The 19,568-nt window shown below is 34.8% G+C and overlaps 2 protein-coding genes across 3 annotated transcripts; one reads left to right on the forward strand and one right to left on the reverse strand.

The window, feature by feature from the left end:
* Positions 1 to 682: 682 nt before the first annotated feature.
* LOC111801588 (sulfiredoxin, chloroplastic/mitochondrial) lies at positions 683 to 4,001 on the forward strand. 2 transcript variants are annotated; one of them, XM_023685617.1, is made up of 5 exons: positions 683 to 834; positions 948 to 1,078; positions 2,456 to 2,489; positions 3,510 to 3,603; positions 3,713 to 4,001. In XM_023685617.1, exons 1-5 carry the CDS (start codon positions 756 to 758, stop codon positions 3,726 to 3,728), a joined length of 354 nt encoding a protein of 117 aa, XP_023541385.1. In that variant the 5' UTR covers positions 683 to 755; the 3' UTR covers positions 3,729 to 4,001. The 2 variants fall into 2 exon arrangements, with proteins under 2 accessions (XP_023541385.1, XP_023541384.1); XM_023685616.1 differs by having other exon boundaries at positions 684 to 834; positions 927 to 1,078.
* Positions 4,002 to 8,015: 4,014 nt separating this feature from the next.
* Positions 8,016 to 13,437, reverse strand: LOC111801587 (proteasome subunit alpha type-2-A-like). The gene is made up of 11 exons (XM_023685615.1): positions 13,253 to 13,437; positions 13,086 to 13,162; positions 12,420 to 12,484; positions 12,280 to 12,326; positions 11,650 to 11,725; positions 11,028 to 11,095; positions 10,573 to 10,642; positions 9,995 to 10,080; positions 9,667 to 9,729; positions 8,822 to 8,887; positions 8,016 to 8,345 (listed from the first exon to the last, which is right to left on the reverse strand). The coding sequence occupies exons 1-11, from the start codon at positions 13,291 to 13,293 to the stop codon at positions 8,297 to 8,299; spliced, it is 708 nt and encodes a 235-aa protein (XP_023541383.1). The 5' UTR covers positions 13,294 to 13,437; the 3' UTR covers positions 8,016 to 8,296.
* Between the last annotated feature and the right edge of the window lie 6,131 nt (positions 13,438 to 19,568).

The raw sequence follows: 19,568 nt of genomic DNA on the forward strand, positions 1-19,568 counted from the left end.
CGAAGGCAGCGGACTAGCGATTGTGCGGCACTCACTTTCCAACGACAAGTGAGCTAAGCCAATTTGTTCTTGCGTCGCCTACGGCCAAGCGACGTATGATCGAGCCTCTAGCCTCGGTTTTAAAAGAAGGTTTTAGAAAACGAAGAGAGAGAGATTTTAGAAAAAGAGATTTTGGAAAGAGACGTTATATAAGGAAGCAAGAGAAAGATAACAACCGCTTACCATATATAACCTTGGATAGGGAGAAGTTTACAAATAGTCATATCCCCTATGGTACATTCTGAGCCATTCTATGTCTGTGAGTCATATCTCTCAGTCATTCTGAGCCATTTTATGTCTGGTTTGCGAGACATGATATTTTTGGTACATTCTGAACCATTTTATGTCTGTTAGTCATTCTGAGCCATTTTATGTCTGGTCTGCCAGACATGATATTTTTGACGGGTTGCCCTAGAACTACAACTATAGAAGGAAATTTGGTCTGCCAGACATGATATTTCTGACCGGTCGCCCTAGAACTACAACTATAGAGAAAAACACTGGAATGAAAAGACATGACAAGGGTTTGGCTTGTCATGGGCATGGGGCAACACGCCCTGGACGAGCATGACCGTGACACTGTGTGCACGCTCTTCTATTCGGCACACGGTGACATCATAGCATAGCCAAAATGGAGTGCTGAAATCGGCACATTTGCTGTACCCCATAGATTGGATCTGTTAATATCCATTTACAGAGACGAAGGAGTGCCGACGATGGCTAATCTTTTCATTCTCAATTTCCCAACGTGCAGTTCCAGCTTGAGGCGTGTCTCTGCTTTACCTTCATCCAATGGTTACTCTCTCTTCCTCGTTTTCGTCGATTAATTTCTCTCTTACTCGCTCAAAACAGTCGATGAATTCGGTATTTCTACGATGAAATCATAGGCGCTCATCCGTTATCGGCAGGCAGTGGACCAGTGATCCTGGAGCTTCCTCTGGAGAAGATACGGAGGCCATTAATGAGGACCAGAGCTAACGATCCCGATAAAGTCAAAGACCTAATGGACAGTATACAAGAAATCGGGCTACAAGTACCCGTGAGATTTCTCTCCTCCTCAATTCCTATTTATTTTACACCTTCCTAATCTGTGCCCTAGAAGATTCATGGCTTGAAATGATTATTTTATTCGGTGTTCATGATTTCTCTTGCTGTGTTCTACTGTTCTGAATTTGTGGCCGAGCAATTGATATTAATATAGCTGTAGTTCTTGGAATTCTGTTAATGCGTTGGAATTATTGGAGTGATCTGACTGGAAGAATGATAATAAACGTTATTATGTACCATTTGATGAGTTTATGTTCAGAACTCTTCAATTTTTAAGTCATTGAAAGATATGTCTTGTTTCAGATTCATTAAGACTTCCATTGTGGGGTCAGGAACTGGTTGATGAATGATTCTAAGAGTTACAGATCTTATTTTTAGTTTTTATACTCGTATTGATTGACTAACTGATGATATTTTTTTATGTTTGATGAGTATTTATGTAAAATATTGGAGATGCTGATTAATTCTTGAACCCTCTGATTTACGAATGCATTAACATATTGATTGATATTTTAATTATTGGATGAATGAATAGGATTGTGCTGCCTAGGAATTTTATCTTGCTTGCCATGATCCATGTGATATAGAATCACTAGAGGGGAGTAAGATTCAGATTACCTTGTTGATCAAATATCTCAAACCAAGAACACTTGTTTGAGATTCGAATCACTCCACAAGCAAGATTGATCATGTCAAACTTGAATGATTCTACATGTAACCTAATTGTAAAGAAACTTAGTCATTGGCTAAAAAAAAGTACAAATGCTCCTTTTACTATATTTTCCAAGTCCATCTTACAAAAATAACATACATGGCGTTATATAGCCTCAAAATTTACCCGAGGCATTCCAAGAGTTGTAACTATATTTCATGGTCATAATTAGCCACTATGTATACTTTATGGCTATAATTAACTACTATATAAATTAGCTTTAGCATACATTAAATAAACACCATAACTCAAAATTATGATCCACCCAAAATTTATAACAATGAAACTTAATTCTTCTTTACTGTGGCATGAATTGAAACATCTTTTTGATAATTTTGACAACATTTTCTTCACATCTTCCTTGAAGTTTATATTGCATGATTGATGTATTGCATGATTGATGTCTTGGTTCATATCACCCTGTGGTGATAAATGCATCAAGTGCCCTTTCCTTCTAATCAAAGGGATCCTTTACTTTGATACTGTGAATGATATAATAATATACCTGTTTTAATCATCAAGGATACTAATAGTCATATCAAATAAACATTTATAGGGTGAAAGTAGGTGATGTTTCTTGCAGTAGGCTGCATTTGCCCTAACGGTTTTACAGAATGGCATAAGTATGTTACTCATTCTCTCTTGTTGTGGATGCAGATTGATGTACTTGAAGTTGATGGAGTTTATTACGGTATGCTTATCCTAGAGAATATTTATATGACTTCTGATATCGTTTCCTTCCCCAATAAGAGATATAACTGTTTTTTTTATGTTTTTTATCATGCTTGCCTTGGTGCAGTAGTAATTGGAAATTTAATTCTGGTTCTGTTTCCAAATATGCCATTACTTTACTGATGTCTGTTTGAGCAACCAAAGATTATTTTCGAAAGCATTTTTTTAGTGTTGAGGATCGTTGGGAGGAGTCCCACATTGGTTAATTAAGGGGACGATCATGAGTTTATAAGTAAAGAATACATATCTATTGGTATGAGACCTTTTGGGGAAACGAAAAGTAAAGCCAAAAGAGCCTATGCTCAAAGTGGATATCATACCATTGTGGAGGGCTATTCGACGGCTCCATAGACTTCTAGGGAGGCTCTATGGTGTAGTTTGTTCGAGGGGAGGATTGTTAAGGATTATTTGAAGGAGTCCCACGTTGGTTAATTAAGGAAGATGATTGGGTTTATAAGTAAGAAGTACATCTCTATTGGTATGAGACCTTTTGGGGAAACTAAAAGTTATAAGTAAGAGATACATCTCCATTGCTATGAGACATTTTGGGGAAACTAAAAGTAAAGTCACGAGAGCTTATGCTCAAAGTGGACAATATCATATCATTGCGGAGGGATATTCGAGGGCTCCATAGGCTTCTGGGGAGGCTCTATGGTGTAGTTTGGACCAGGGGAGGATTGTTGGAAGTAGTTCCACGTTAATTAAGAAAGATGATCATGGATTTATAAGTAAGAAATACTTCTCCGCTGGTTTGGGATATTTCGGGAAAACCAAAAGCAAAGTCATGAGAGCTTAAGGTGAAAGTAGAAAATATCACACCATTGTGGAGGTCCGTGGTTCTTAACTTGGAGAACTTATATAACATTTTCATTCTAATTTCAATTGAAAGTAAATATTGTCTAGTTTAATATATTAACGTCACAATGTACATCCAGTTTATCATTTTGGATTACTAGATTTTCTTCCCATGGATTTCTAGGTTTCTCCGGTTGTCATCGTTACGAGGCTCATCAATGCCTCAGACTTCCTACAATCCGCTGCAAAATTCGTCGTGGAACCAAAGAAACTCTGAGGTTTGTTTCACTTAAACATGATATCTATTTCTAGTGATCGATTTTCCTTCTTTCGACTTAATCTCATATTGCAATGCTTTTCTTTTTTTTGCCTTTTATCATCTTGCAGGCACCATCTACGTTGAAGTTTCAGTAGGTTGCCCGTTGGTAGTAAATTTGCAAGTGCCATTTAAACTATTTATTACTTAAAATGCCTACCAAAGCTTTTACCGAACGTCTGAAACAAGCATGTGTATATCACATTGCATACTATTTAATGTCAAAGTTTACGTGTAAATAAACCATTCTTTGTCCTAACTCAAGAATAATGTAAGGGTTGCTGTCTTGAAACCAAAAGTGATGATGTCACTTATGTTGAGTGAGGTTATATTTTGAGTATAACTCAATTGGTTAAAACATATACTTTCGTTCAAATTTATTTACTTGGAAGACAAGCCTTCAACAAATTTTACTTTGCGGCCCGAAAGACGAGCATTTTGGTGTTTAGTTTCAATGCTTTTTGAGTTTCCGCCATCATGATCATAGATAGAATTCTGACTATGCATCATTGGTCCTTAAAAGTAACTCAAATCACTACTTTATACTGAGCAGTACAAGGATGATGGAACGTAGGAAAGGTATGATGCACGATTAGTAGCTAAGGGATACACTCAAACTTACCATATATATTACCGGGAGATATTTGCCCCTGTCGCAAAGATGACACCATAAGAATATTGTTATCCTTTGATTGAAGAATACATTTCTTTATGGCGATCTAGATGAGGAAATCTACATGAGCATTCCTTTGGAAGTTCAAATGGTAAAGTATGAAAATTAAGAAAGGGCGTGTGTAGACTAAAATATTCCTTTGGAAGTTCAAATGGTAAAGTATGAAAATTAAGAAAGGGCGTGTGTAGACTAAAATAATCACCAAGGGTGTGGTTTGAAAGATTCACAAAGCTAATGAAAGACGGGTATAAGTAAAGTCAAGGAGATTACACTCTCTTTATATTTACCATTAGTGGTAGGCTTATATTTAGCTCACACTCAACTCCACATCATAGATTGGGAGAGTCAAAGAAATTTACCCGAGGCTAGTGGTAGGCTTATATTTAGCTCACACTCGACCAAACGTAGCATTCTCAATGAGTGTAATTAGCCACAACTCATGCATGATCCACATCAAGCAACATATAACAGTGTAGGTCACCTAAAAAAACTTTAAGAAAACAAATTTGGTTCAAATGAAACAATTATCGTGCATTGGATGCTTCCACCGATGTTGACTATGTTAGATTAATTGAGGTAAAAAGATCTACTACGAAGTATTGTACTTTTCTTGAACGTAATTAAGTAACATAAAGTAAAAGGCAAAATGTGGAGGCAAGATCATTTATCGAATCAGAATTCCAATCTCTTGCATGAGGGTTATGTTTTTTTTTTTTTTTTTTTTTTTTTAATATAAGAGACAATTTCATTGATAATTGAAATTTGCAAAAAAATGAAATATCCATAGCGTTTACAAAAAAACCTTCTTAGTTTACAACGAAGGAGGTACAACTATAGAAAGTTAAAATATTAGTCAGTTTGCACCAAGACATAGCTTGGTAAACAACATTGTCGAAAAGTTTTGTATAAATCTGTGTCTATTCTGCGTATATTCTTTGATTTCTTTCTTTCCACGGATTCAAAAAGAAAGACATGATAAGGTTCTTCCATAGCAGGACTTTTGCATTCTTGAAAGGGTGGTACGTTAAGGCCAAGTCCAACAGATCCTTTGTCATCTAAATATATTGAGAATTGTTGTCCAGAAATTCTGAGTACATGTGCACTCCATAAATAAATGGCTTCGTGATTCATTTCCTTTCTGGCATAATGGACATCAATTTGGAGAGAGTGATGTAAGACAATTTTTTTTATTATTATTATTATTTTTATTTTTTATTTTTTATTTTTATTTATTTTTTATTTTTTTAAGATTTTCACTCGTGCTAATAGCTTTATACCCTATTTTCGAAAGGAAGAACTTCACCTTTTTAGGGTAATGTCCTTTCCATTCCGTCTATGCTAGCATGAGATTTATTGCTTCTACTTTTTTTCTCCATGTCCACCATCAAGGATTTTATAGAGAAGACCCCGTCAGTTCTTGGAGCCAAGCCCGTGAGTCTGCTTCGTTTGACAATACCATTGGAGCAAGGTCAAGGCTTAATTTGGTTCATTTTGTTGCTTCGTTATCCTTTAAATTTCTTCCAAGTTTCAGGTCCTAAAATTTGTTGACAACATTCAACGTTTCTTTTATTGTGGCTTTTTTTGCTATGATAGAGTCGGTACAATAGTGGATACCACAAGGTGAGCATGGTGTTTTCAATCCATGGATCGGTACAAAATGATGTGCTTCCTCCATCACCTATCCTATGGAAAGTTCAACAGATGACGAGGTTTTGATGTTTTTTTATGTACTTCCAAAGCCTTTTTGTAGAAGATGGAGGAGGTTGATTTTTGTTTGATGTAGGAGTATATTTAACCTTCATAAGATTTCTCCCCAAGCCTTTTTTTAGCGAAGATATCTCCATATTCATTTGGCCAGGAGAGTTTTGTTCTTCTTTATAAAGAGAAGACAGAGGCCTCCTTCTCTGTCGAGAGATTTATAATATTCCATAGAACAAGGTATGGGGTCATTTTCCCCCGAGTACTTTCTGAACAATTTTCTATATCTGAAACTACTTTTTGTGACATTTCAAATAGAGACATGTAGTAATGTAGCTTGTATTAGGGTAAGTCTTCCTCCTTTGAAGTATATCATGATGAGAGGAGTCTAAGAGGTGTGCAAACCGACTGGTGGGTCCATACTCGCACGTGCTGACCGTGTGTAGAACAGTAAATACACATCCAATTAGCCCATTTAGGATAGCCACTTAAGGAAAATAGATTGATATGATAGGTCTCATTTATGATTTGTATGTGGTTGCATTTAACCCCCCACAAGGGGTCGTTTACTGAGTATATCTTAAAATACTCAAGTCACGTGCTACTCTTATTTTTCAGGCAAAGGCAAGACGTCCCCTGTATGGCTGATGACGACATCGCAATTTGAGACCATGACACATGCATAGGGTAGTTATACCTATTTTCTTAGACTTAGATTAGGATATGATGTTTTTAGTTTTAACCTTATTTATTTAATTTAGTATTTTATTTTCTTAGACTTAGATTAGGATATGATGTTTTTAGTTTTAACCTTATTTATTTAATTTAGTATTTCGTTGTATTATTTTAAAAATGTTTTCGAACATGCAAGTCCATAACGATATTTTAAGATGAAATTTATATTTTATGATGAAGTTTAAATACTTATTTCCACCCAAAATGATTATATTAAGATGATTGTAGCGACTCTAGGTAAATAGAAATCTAGAGTCGTTACACCTAACATGTTATTAGTAATAATATATCATTTAATCCATCTACTTTGTAAAACTTTACTAGCAAATATCCAAATTTAATTTCAATACTTCCTATAAATTTTAAATTTAATCATCATTATTTTGAAGTTCATTTTTCAAAAAATGGCAAATTCATAATAAGAATTTCCATTAAATAAAGTTACACCAAATACTTATTTTCAACATTTAAGAAAACGTGATCATAAACGTATAATAAAAAATAATTTTAAGATTTATGGAAGGTAAAATGACGATACCCAATCATTATAAATTACCAACAAAATGACACTATTTAACTCAAGTTAGTGGCTTCTTTACATTAATAATTAATTAATTTTAAAAAAAAAGAACCAAAGATTACTTAGCAAAATAATAATGTAATATCTTTATCATAAACAAATATCATGTAAAAGGAAAATAAATAAATAAGTAAATAAAGAAGCGTCTGCATCCATTATTATGGGAGCTAGTTAAGTCAAAATCAAAAACATATTCTTAACATAAAGAGTATGATCTTGAAATGGACAAGTCGAACAATAAACCAATTATTCGAGCATAGTATTGAACTCCGAATAAAATTTGTATAAACTTAGAGATAAAGAATTGAGAAAACACCTTAAGTTAAACAAAAGGGAGAAGAAGGAAAAGTAGATAAATAGAGGCTAATCCGAGCACGAGAGACTAAGCTTCAATTAGTCCGAACTTCTAAAGGCTTCACCTTTATCTTTGAACTTCAACATTTGTTAAATACGCTTGAAAGAGTTTTTTCATTCAAATGTGATGGAAATTAATGCAACTTATGTATAAAAGCTAAAAAGGCATCATTTACATAAATTGACGTAACATTTTGATGTGTTAAAAAACCTTAATCGAAAACATATATATATATATATATATATATATATATATATATATTCAAGCGAGCAAAAGGAGAAGGCAGTAGAACGTGAGAGGATCAGTCCTAAGAAACCAAAGGAAGTTGGGAGAAACACAAATCACTGCAGAAATTCCAACAATTGACTTAAAACCCACAGCATCTAAATATCCAATAATACATAATTCCTTAACCAACATATAATGGTGTTGTGGGAATTGGGAAACCTAACATGTTCATAGAAGGAGCCAACAGTTTTTGTTCATAATTTTGGGAATGGAATGGCAGTTCCAGGCATTATCATCAAGTTTTACAGGCTGCCACTTCATTTCAAAATTAAACACTCACATTTGTCTTTAAAATAACTTCACTTTGCACACAACCATCATATTGCTTACTCTACTTCAGCCAAATAATCATCAATCTCAGCAGGGGTTAGTACTCTGCAAAACAATCATACGCGTACGCCGAAGTAAGTATGACTCGCAAGGGTTTTTCATAGAAATTGAAAAACTCGAACTTGAAACTACAGCAAAGGTATGAACAAAGGATCGAACTGATAACAATGTAAGAAACACAATTCACTTCTTGTGGACGACAGAGAGATACAAAATGTGCATTTTACTTCTCTATCTAACAACATTTGTGCCTGTATGTCCCAAACATTATGCTAATACTCCCCACACAAGCATCATTTCACAAACAACTCTACGTATATACATAACATTGTTGAACCACCAAAAAAACTTGCTAATATTCTAAGTTTCAATTCAAAACTCCACAAAATTCGACTATGCGTTAGGTTTTGAAGCTCAACCAAAAGGATAGGGTTTTATTTCCGATAAAACATCGTACTATCAATGAAATTGTTTCTTATAAAAAAAAAAAAATCCAAGAAAACAGAATTGGAGTGACCAACCTGAATTTCTTATCTGTGCCAATTATTCCAATTTCAATGTTTTTGCCTGAGATCTGTCCTTCAAATCTACAAAAGTACACAAAACATTACCGATGATTAGCACATAATATTAGAAACAACAATATTGGGACGCAGATTGTACTGCAGTATGCGGCTGTGCATTATAAATGGTTTACAAAATGTGGATTTTAATTTTAGATCGATTAGAGCTTGTGAGAGAAAATGAATAATAATCAGCTTTTCGCCAATCACCAAGCGGCCCTGTGGAACACAAAATGGTTTTAAAGTTGACATATTGTTAATATACATGGTCTTCTATGTAAACTAAGGCCAATGCACAATATCATCTTGTGACTCAGACCTAACCTATCTAAGAAGCCTTTAGGTCACTTTTGGTCTTTTGATAGGACAAGATTTTTGTAAATCCCTTGGATTGGGGCCCTATTTCTTTTCCTTTTTTCCCCCTTAAATTTTATACAACAATGAAATGGTTTCTTATCAATATAGCTCATTCTAGAGTATCTGAAAATAAGATTAGTTCCAATTTCTTGGGAACTTCCAAGCTGCCTAAGGAAATTGATCCCCAAGTTGAATAAGCTCCCATTAAATGCTTAGATTTATGTGCATAATGGAGAATAAAAGGACGTCAGAAACTCTTCTGTTCCTGTATTATTTTTATCTACATCCCAACATGCTGCTGCTTCGTAGCATCTCCTTCACATAAACTAATTCTCAATTTAATTCTTTAAGGTAGAGAGTGAGAGAGAGAGAGAGAGAGAGAGAGAGAGAGAGAGACTTAGAAGCCAAGTTCATACATTGAAGAAGATTAGTTAAAATATACATACCCCTCTTTCAAGGTTAAGATAGCAGTGTGCACAGCATCATCAAGCTCCATATCATCAGTATACCTACATTGAAAGGTAAGACCACCAAAATTGTCAAGAAAAATGGATGAATGGCCCCAGGAAGCAAAGCAGCCAGCAAAAATATCTGTGGTATGATACTTGGCAGCATTTAAATCAGATTCTATCGATAGGTTTCGAATCCTCAAATTTGAGTTCACAAAGCTAGCTTTGGGTTCTATTTAATAGGAAAAACTTAACAGAATATCTTGATGCAGAAACTACATACTTCGACTAAAGAACTCAGGCAACAGAAAACTAGAATGGATACCTTTTTTCTAGAAAGGTTTTGGCGTTAGAAACATTCTTCCCCATTGCAGAGGCCTTCCAAGAGAAATATGAACCGGATGGGTCCACCTAGAGAAAAATATTCCATACGAAAAGAAAAGTGAATTGAGAAATAACTTTTCAATGATGTTAACAAAAATTAATAATTTCTATATATATATATATATAATGGAGCAATCTTGTAGCTCAGACACTAGATCGGAAAAACAGTATGTACACTTAGAATTTTTTAGACTACTCTAATCAAACACGTGTACACAATGTTCATTGGCATTCCTGTTTTTCCTTATTTCATTGGGTGCGATGAAATATACAAAAGGGAGGAAAGCAGCCCCAAGCTAAGTCTGCTCTTAGGCATTAACTGAGCATATAACAGATTCAAGTGTCTCAAAAACCTTATATAATATTCAAAAAGTGGATTCCTGAAATTTTCATTTCCAAACTTACACAAAACTATAATTTGGATACGGATGTAAAATGCTGTCAATTATAACGCTAAAAGCCACTTAAAACCAGCATTCATTGTATTACTAATTTAACGAGACATGAGAAATACTCTACCTGGTATAATTGGGGACCATTGTCATCAAACCCTGCAACCAAAAGAGATACTCCAAAGGGCCTTACACCTCTACAGACAAGAAAAAAAAACCAAAAATAAGAATTCATAGATGAAAGTGAAAAAAAAATATCCATGCCTTATAAAACACGTACACATAAACACATATATTCAGGTAAACAGCACCCAAGTTGCAATGTGAAAATAAATATACTGGAAAGGGCTACATAGCACTGCAACCATTTTCATTAAAACAAAGGATGAATATGCAAAAATAGGGATATGGGGTTGGAAAAAGAGAATAGAAGTAAAAAAAATATAACATCCACATTATGTCCATTCAGAGACTTTAAAACAAGTTTTCTGCACGTTAGGCTACACCAGTTGGTGTCAAATATCAATCTTCCATTTAAAATTCTAGAGTTTAAACAACTTTAAGGGCAAGAATTGTGTTTACCCAGATTGGGTGAACTCCTGCATTACAGCTGCTGTTTCCCTCACAAGTTGAGTGACTGGAATTGGTTCCTATGAAACATTTTACACAGGTTACAATCATGAGAATAAAACCATAGGTACAATTCCGAACAATCAGCACTGGAATCACATACTCAATTATAATCGTTTTTATTCATGAACATACTTTATCATAAATGAAAATTACAGGCACATTTTCAAAAGGGAAAATTAGTTAACATTTCAAATGATTGCAAGAATTTGGAAAGCACAGCTATATTGAAGAAACCCAACATGAAACTAAGATTATTCACTTTCTTTTTAGAAGTTAATGAATTTATAGTATGAAAGACAGACAAGAAAGGGCGCAAATAAGAAGTACGTAATTTGACAATCAGTCAATAGCTTCTTCCATATTCAAGCTGAATGCACAAAAAATGTACCAAGGAGTAAACTGAACTAATTGCACAAACTAAAGAGTACTTCAGTTACAATGAAAATTACATAAGATTGAAAGCCTCATGGTACCTAGTGAACAAATTTGTCTCACAGTAAACTGATTATACAAACTAAAGAGAGTTGTAGTTATAAAGAAAATAGACATAAGAGTTGAAACCTCATTGTACCTTGTACAGTCTATGGTATTGCTCTGCCTGCTTCCTACTTTTTCTGACCAGAACTCTAAAATCGGGACCCATGCCACTGTAGGTAAAAATATCATAATAGAATTTGAAGGTAAGCTTACATGGGGAAGAATGAATGCTACAATAGAATGATCACATGCATGCCCTATCCAACTTCTAATATTAAAGACCATAGAAATGCATATTTGAAAGCAAAACAAGACAGCTCAAAGAATACATGAGTTATTAACAGCACCAAATAAAAAAGTAAAACCCTAATTCTTAATGACACAAGGTAAATTAGCTCCTTCGATTAAATGAAAGAAGATCTCCCCAAAGCCTACTCTATAGTCTTGTTCCAAAATGTTAGCCAATAGGGAAGTTTACTTACGGACTCAGACACAATGTTTAGAAAACTTACAAGTTATCAAAAAAAGCAGAGTAAATCACAAAGATATTGAAATGGAATAGAGGAATTCCTCGAGGAATTGAAAAGTTTGAAGTGGGATGTGGAAACACATTCATAACGCATAATAGCAAAAGCATGAGGCCACTCCAAAAGAAATTTAGCAGTGAGAGAGAAGCCTGGCAGAAGTAATGTCCCCTGCTGCCAAGAGGTGGAGAGAATCAGACCTGTAAACAACTCCAATATTTGGTGTCAGAGACTGTATCTTTTGAACCTGAGACAAAGAAAGCGTCAACAATTATAATACTAACTATGAGAAAGGGTTCAAAGAAGTCAGAAGTTATAATTATTCAATTGAGTTACGTACAGACGTTTCATCAACCAAAATAGACGGTAGTTTCTTTTCAGTTGCGATGACAACACCATTGGCAGCTGCAAGGAAGAAAATGCATTAATCGAAACCCTTACCACGAACATCCAAAGTTATAATCACCAACCAAAAACGCAACTCTCCGAGTGTAATTAAGCATGAACAGACCGATTCATGAGTAGCTAAGGCGCAAAGATGTGATAAAAAAAACATTAACAAGCGATACCAAAAATACCAAGACAAATGATTCTACAATTAACCTAAGACCTTAGTGCTAAGATCATAAATGGAGAAGGAAAAACATTTTTTAATCAAAAACTGAAGAGTTCGAATCGTCCTGTTACTGTGAATGCAATAGGAAAACAATGATATGATAAATTCGGACAAACAAGACAAAGAAACTCAAATGCAAAGTTGCGATCAATTAAACTATACATGGAGAAGGAAAAACTTTTTTTAATCAAAACCTGAAGAGTTCGAATCGTCCTGTTACTGTGAATACAATAGGAAAACAATGATATGATAAATTCAGATAAACAAGATAAAGAAACTCAAATACAAAGTTGAGATCAATTAAACTATACATCATTCCGCGTCGAGAACTGAGGTCCGATGGAGCGGCAATTAAGAATAAAACTAAAACATCATTCGGCGTGAAGATACCTTTGATACCGAGTGATGTCTGACCAGATCCAACCGCTGTCAAGGCGTGCTCGATCTGCACAAGCTTTCCCGAAGGACTGAGAAAGAGCACAAAAACACAGCATTAGAGGAAGGCAGAATCAAGAAAGAGAGAGAGAGAGGGAGAAATGGAGAGTTGAGTGAGAGACCTGAAAGTGGTGAGAGAAAAGGAGTACTGGCTATCTCCCATGTCGTCTTGGAAAGAGGAAGTGGGGAATCGAGAAGAGCTTCTGAAATGGGAGTTCTTGGAGAATGCCGGAGACAAGCCCTGGTTCTATAAAGCTGGGATTTCTTGTTGCCGAAGAAGGCTTCTTCTTCTTCTGGGTACGACTATACGACGGGCCTTGGTTTTACTCTGGGCCTCTCACAAAAACTTACTTCAATTTTTAAGTTTTAAAGTTTTTTTTTTTTTTTTTTTTTTTTTTTTTTTTTTTTTTTTTTTTTTTTTTTTNGGGTTGAGAGGTCAGTTGATTAGGTTGGGTCGGGTTGCGATATCTTTTAGATATAATCCAAACTCAAACCGACCCAAATCTTATTAAATAATGAACCTGACCTTACTCAAACATAAAAATTTTAAGATTGGATGGTTCAGGTTGTTTTGATCATTTATTCAAAATGTTATTTTTAATCAAATAAAATGTTGGTTCGATAATCCTCTATTTATTTAATAAAATTTATAAGTCAGTTTCAATATATATTTTAAAAAATTATCATATTAATAGTTTAAAATTATTTTATAGAGTTATTAGAAAATAAATAATTATAAAAAATAATATATAATATATATATAGTAAGTAAAAAATATATATTTTAAAATTATCAATATGATTTAATTCAATCTAATTTTAGGTTACTCCAAAAAGAGTTAAAAATTATTTTAATTATTGGAAAATAAATAATCAAAAAATAATTATAAAATAAAATAATTATATATACTTAACAATAATTATATCGTAAGTTTTTTAATCCAATCTGATAAACTCAACTCAAATGGTATGAATTCGGTTGGGTTGAGTTAATCAGGTTTTTTAAGACTCGTAATTGTAGGCTAACTCAAAACTGTAGGAGCAATTAGTTTAGATATTTCTATTACCTATGCAACTACAGGACGTTTGTTTGAGTTCCTTAACGATCATTCTTAATATATGAGGTAAAATCAAGCTTCACTTGACAAAAATAATCAATCCATCTCTCTGAAAGTTCAATGTGGTCGACTTTGAAGTCACCCACAACTTCATAACAAGACCACATTGAAACAACTAGACCTACTTAGACATAGTGATACAAAAAAGATGAAAGCCAGCAACTTGACAACCGTACTCATTACAGGAATAACATAGAGAAACGTATCAAAATTAAGGGACTTGAGTGGACATGTTGATTTTGTAATTGTTAAGATGAACAATTCTGATGTGGTATTGATGATGAAATTCCTTCGATTATTTGGACAAACATCAAGCAACTAAATAGAATACGGATGTTATCGACCCTCCAAGTAAAAAGGTCTCGATTATGAAAAACCAACATTTATGGTCATCTCTATTCTAGAAGATAAAGATAACAAAGAAATAGTTCCTCTGAAGGTTAAAAATGTCCTAGAGGAATATGACGAGATTATGCATGAAAGCTTACAGAATAACTTACTCCACGTAAGAGACTTTATCATGAGATTGATACTAGGGACAAGCCACTCGACAAAATACACAAACACGTAAAAGATCCAAAATACACTAACAGGATTGACACCCTAGAATGACCCTTAGTGAACATGCAGCTCTCGAATGCTCTTCCACTGTGACTCAGAGTATAAAAATAATTAGTAAGTAGCCTACTTATAGACCCTCATCACATCCTATTCCCGGTACGTTACCACAAGATTTTCTTTAGGCTCTAAGAAGTTTGAGCCTAAGTTTTGTAACTATATGAGCTTTTGAGAAGACCTTAGAGTTCCAAGGCGGTTTTCTTACTTGTCACAGTGATAACTCTCCAAAAGTAGGTTATATCAAATCTTTTTATAGTTAATTTTGCACTCATACTCATCCTTTTCTCATTATTGCTCCATTTATTCTAATTAGGATACATGAAATAGTTAATTATGGTTTAATATGAAAAGAAGATCAATTTGCATAAATCGAGTTTAATTGTACACTTAATTGAGTTATTTGGTAAAATTCCAAAACATTTATGCTGAATCATGATGCGTTACCAAATCTGGAAACAACACTGCTTGCAAAAATCTGGAAATAAATTGCTGATCTTGATGCTGAAGCAATTCGGAATACGAACTTTTCGGGGATGACATGGAAATTTTAATCCACATTAGCAATCCACGTGGGTCATTGACTACCAAATTAGAAACATCCTAGGTGGACGATTTTATCATTTCTCGGCCCTAAATGAAAAGAAACAAACATTATAAGAGGAAAAGGATACCTAAAAAAGGAGAAGAGCCACGTTTTGGGGGAAGAAAATCGGATTAGATAGCAAAACCTCTGCTACTGTGAAACCAGAGAAAAGAAGAAAAACCCTAATCCAGTAGCTGTTGACTGCAGAAGGAAAAGAAGACCAAGAAAGATAGATTAGGGCAAAGAGGTGGACGTGAGAGCTCAAGGGGAGGGAACTTCCATTGAATAACAGCAACAAAGCTGGATAACTCTCTATTTCCTTACTCTCTTTTCTTATTCTATCAATTTTATATGATTGTGATGTGGGTTCCTCTGTTTAATTCAGTTTGTATGGAGAGCTAAATTTATAGGGAAGGCGAGAGAGTTTTATATAGTTTAAGTATGTTGACGGTATGATTTTAGTTTATTAAAGAGTTGTTAATGATTTACATGTGTGTTTAATTAGCTACTTTACATACATAGTTGTTCTTTTATTCGAGAGAAGAGAAGGAGAATGAAATCCTCCTTAATACTCTAATTCCATTGCAAGGAGACTTGATGGTAATCGAGGGTTATGAATAATTTTCTTCTAGAGCCCTGTTAATAAAAATTACAATGATTATGGAAATAATGACCATGCATGACCCTCGGAAGTGGGCTTGGGAATCTATTAAAAGGAACTAAAATCTACCACAAAACTCAACAACTTATTTATTTAATCAACTTATTTATTTAATCCCTCTTAGCCGAACCTTCCTCATTAGAGTTGATTTTCTCATCATTTTCTATTTTTCAACAGCAGTGACACTCTATATTAATTTCCAGCGATAAAATTAACCAAAAAGATAGGTTCTACGTGGAATCGATAATTTACTTATTACTTGCTACTTGTGGTAGTGTATACTTGCACTTATTTTTTTGAATTTTACATCATTTTATTATATACATCCACAAGCGATCACACAGACACAATCAGTGTTGAAAGTTGTTCACTTGGTTCTAGAGGTACAAGTCTACTGGGCAACATATCTCATCTCCAAAGTGAACTAACTTTTCTACTCATACTTTGTAAGCTTGCATTGCCACAACAGCGAACGACCGGTATCCTAGGTTGTGGCACAACCTCATCCTATTTCATAGGGCAATATGGTATCTCTAACTAAACACTTATATGTAATGTTAATATTTGGGGGGAGCGATCTCACATGCTGGTCAGCTACTCAGTTTATCCATGTAGTTATCGCCCTCTTTCAAGGCAAGTTTACAGTGTAACAAACCTTTTTCAGGGACCCCTGACCATTTTCACACACGATAGTGACTCAATATGAGTTAAACTACTTATATAGTCCCTTGTCCCCTCCGAGGACAAGTTTATGGAATCATTCTCAACCCATTTTCTACACATAATAATAAAAACTCAAGTAACCACGATTCACCATCCTCTTTGACTTTAGTCAAGCTCAATGGTAAAAGTTTCGAGATACCTACTGGTTGGCAGAGACACTATTGAGTGCAACCTAGGTCATTGGATAGTGGTACTAAGGTACACAAGGAAAATAGATGGTGATTACAGTCTTGATTACAGTCTTGCAAGCTACGGGTTCTATTACAGTCTTGATTGTTGATTGTCGCTCATAATCCTAGTGTACTCGGTCTACTAAAAATATACCGACGAAGGTCAACATGATACAACTCATGCTCTAACATCATAACCTTAACCTAGTTCGCTCACTTGTTTTATTGGGGAGATAACTCTATCAATCATCTAAGCGCATAATCCATAATTTAAACATTCATGCAAGCTCAATAGGGAGACATCCATCCATCACTCAGAGCACAAATTACACCCTCCAATCCTCTTCCTAGTACAGCGAAAAGCATTTAAAACATCATGCACTCATCGAAGGATTCTAAAAAAGGACAGGACCATTGACGTACGTGTTACAGAAAAATAATAGCATGAGTTAGATTAGTATCAAAATGCCTATGACGAGTTGAAGAGGGCAAAAGATGGAGGGCTTGGTGCTCAAAATTGCCAACGTGACTTGACCATTTGGAGTAAAGATTGATGCATTTTATTATGCCTTCGAGAAACGTTCTTCTTATAGATGGTCATCCCCTCGTGTATGCGAGCAAAACTTAAATGACGTAGAGAGGAGATATGTCACCTCCACGAAAGAGATATGGGTCCAAGTTTGTGGTTAAGACTGATAATAACTCCATAATCATGTTGGTGACAATAAAAATTGAAGTGAAATTGAGAAGAGGAGTTATTTGAATGATTGGAAAGGGAGGTCATTTTATAGGACGGGATTTCATTGCTTCCTGGAGTTGGTTGAGATTTATGTGGATGAAATTGCTTTCACCTCCTCCTTCTCCGTAGTAACTAAATTTGTTAAACAAATTACTACTTTTTCTATCTTTAGAAATGTATCTACTAGTGTCCCTTCAACACCCTCCCTTAAACTGAATTCTGCACAAATCAGTTTAGGACTTCACTTCATCTTCTTGATATACATCTTGGATTCTGCACATCCCCATCTTTCTTCTAAGCTTCTCGAACAATGGTTGTTTCAAGGGTTTTGTGAATAGGTCTGCGATTTGTTCATCACTTCGGCAAAAGTTGAGTTCAATAATGCCTTCTTTACACAAATCACGCAAGAAATGAAATCGAACATCGATGTGCTTACTCCTTCCATGCAACACAGGATTTTTAGACAATTTAATAGTTGACATATTATCACAATATATAACCGTCGTACCTGGTTGCTTCTGATTAAGAATTTCAAGCATTTTTCTTAACCAAATTGCTTGGCACGAGCATGTTGCTGCTGCCACAAATTTTGCTTCTGTAGTTGAGAGTATTACAATAGGTTGCTTCTTTGAAGACCAGCAAATAGCTCCTGAACTCATCATGAAAATACTTCCTAAAATACTTTTACGATCATCTATATCACCTGCATAGTCGTTATCTGTATAGCCAACCATCTTCGGATCATCTCGTTTCTTGTAGAATACCCCCAAATCAAAGGTTCCTCTCACATAACGAAGTATCCTTCTTGCTGCATTTAGATGTTTTTCCGTTGGATGCTCCATGTAACGACTTATCATACTAACCGCATACATGATATCTGGTCTTGTTGAAGTTAAGAACATCAAACTTCCCACAATTTGTTTGAAGTACCTATTATCAACCTCTCGCCCTTCAATATCATTGTGCAACTTCAAACCCAATTCTGATGGAGTTCCAAATGTGCACTCATCCAATTTAAATCTTTCAAGTAATTCTTGAGCATATTTCTTCTGACAGATAAAGTTACCTGCGGGAGTTTGAGTAACTTCCACTCCAAGAAAATATTTCATCAAACCAAGATCTGTCAATTCAAATTCCTTCATCATGCTCTTCTTGAAAAATTCAAACATTTCTTCATTATTGCCAGTTTTCACATACAACATATGTTCATACGAGCATTTAGGGAATCCCATCTTTTCAAAATGAGAATCAATGTGACTGTACCATGCCCTCGGAGCTTGTTTCAAACCGTACAAAGCTTTCTTCAACTTGTATACTTTTACCTCTTTACCTTTCTTAACAAAACCTTCTGGTTTCTCCAAATATACATCTTCTTGAAGCTCTTCATGTAGGAAGGCCGATTTCACATCAAGTTGATAAATAGGTCAAGATTTTTGTGCTGCAATAGAAATTATAAGCCTGATAGTATCTTGACGTGCCACTGATGCAAATACCCCCTTATAATCAACTTCATACTTCTGCTTGTATCCTTTTGTAACGAGTTACGCCTTGTACTTATCCACCTCACCGTTTTCATTCAACTTGGTTTTGAAAACACATTTTACTCCGATTGTTTTCTGCCCTCTAGGAAGATCAGTAAGCTCCCAAGTCTTGTTCTTCTCTATGGATTTGATTTCACCGTCCATAGCTTCCTTCCATTTCTTCTCCTTTACCGCTTCTTCATAGACAATTGGATCACTATCCATAAAGAATGCAAAATAACCACTATCACTTGATTCATAGTCCATCTCATAATCAATCATCCAATTTGGTCTCTTTCTTGTTCTT

Source organism: Cucurbita pepo, chromosome LG09, assembly GCF_002806865.2.
Source record: "Cucurbita pepo subsp. pepo cultivar mu-cu-16 chromosome LG09, ASM280686v2, whole genome shotgun sequence".
NCBI classification, from domain to species: Eukaryota; Viridiplantae; Streptophyta; class Magnoliopsida; order Cucurbitales; family Cucurbitaceae; genus Cucurbita; species Cucurbita pepo.

Bases quoted from the DNA above. Each gene is read 5' to 3' on its own strand.
- LOC111801588 (XM_023685616.1), top strand. From the start codon at position 756: ATGGCTAATCTTTTCATTCTCAATTTCCCAACGTGCAGTTCCAGCTTG. The intron at 835-926 runs GTTACTCTCTCT...ATGAAATCATAG, and splicing joins TGCTTTACCTTCATCCAATG to GCGCTCATCCGTTATCGGCA. The intron at 2,490-3,509 runs GTATGCTTATCC...ATGGATTTCTAG, and splicing joins AGTTGATGGAGTTTATTACG to GTTTCTCCGGTTGTCATCGT.
- LOC111801587 (XM_023685615.1), bottom strand. From the start codon at position 13,293: ATGGGAGATAGCCAGTACTCCTTTTCTCTCACCACTTTCAG. The intron at 12,327-12,419 runs GTACGTAACTCA...TCTTTGTCTCAG, and splicing joins TTTTGGTTGATGAAACGTCT to GTTCAAAAGATACAGTCTCT. The intron at 10,643-11,027 runs GTAAACACAATT...TCTTGTCTGTAG, and splicing joins CAGGAGTTCACCCAATCTGG to AGGTGTAAGGCCCTTTGGAG.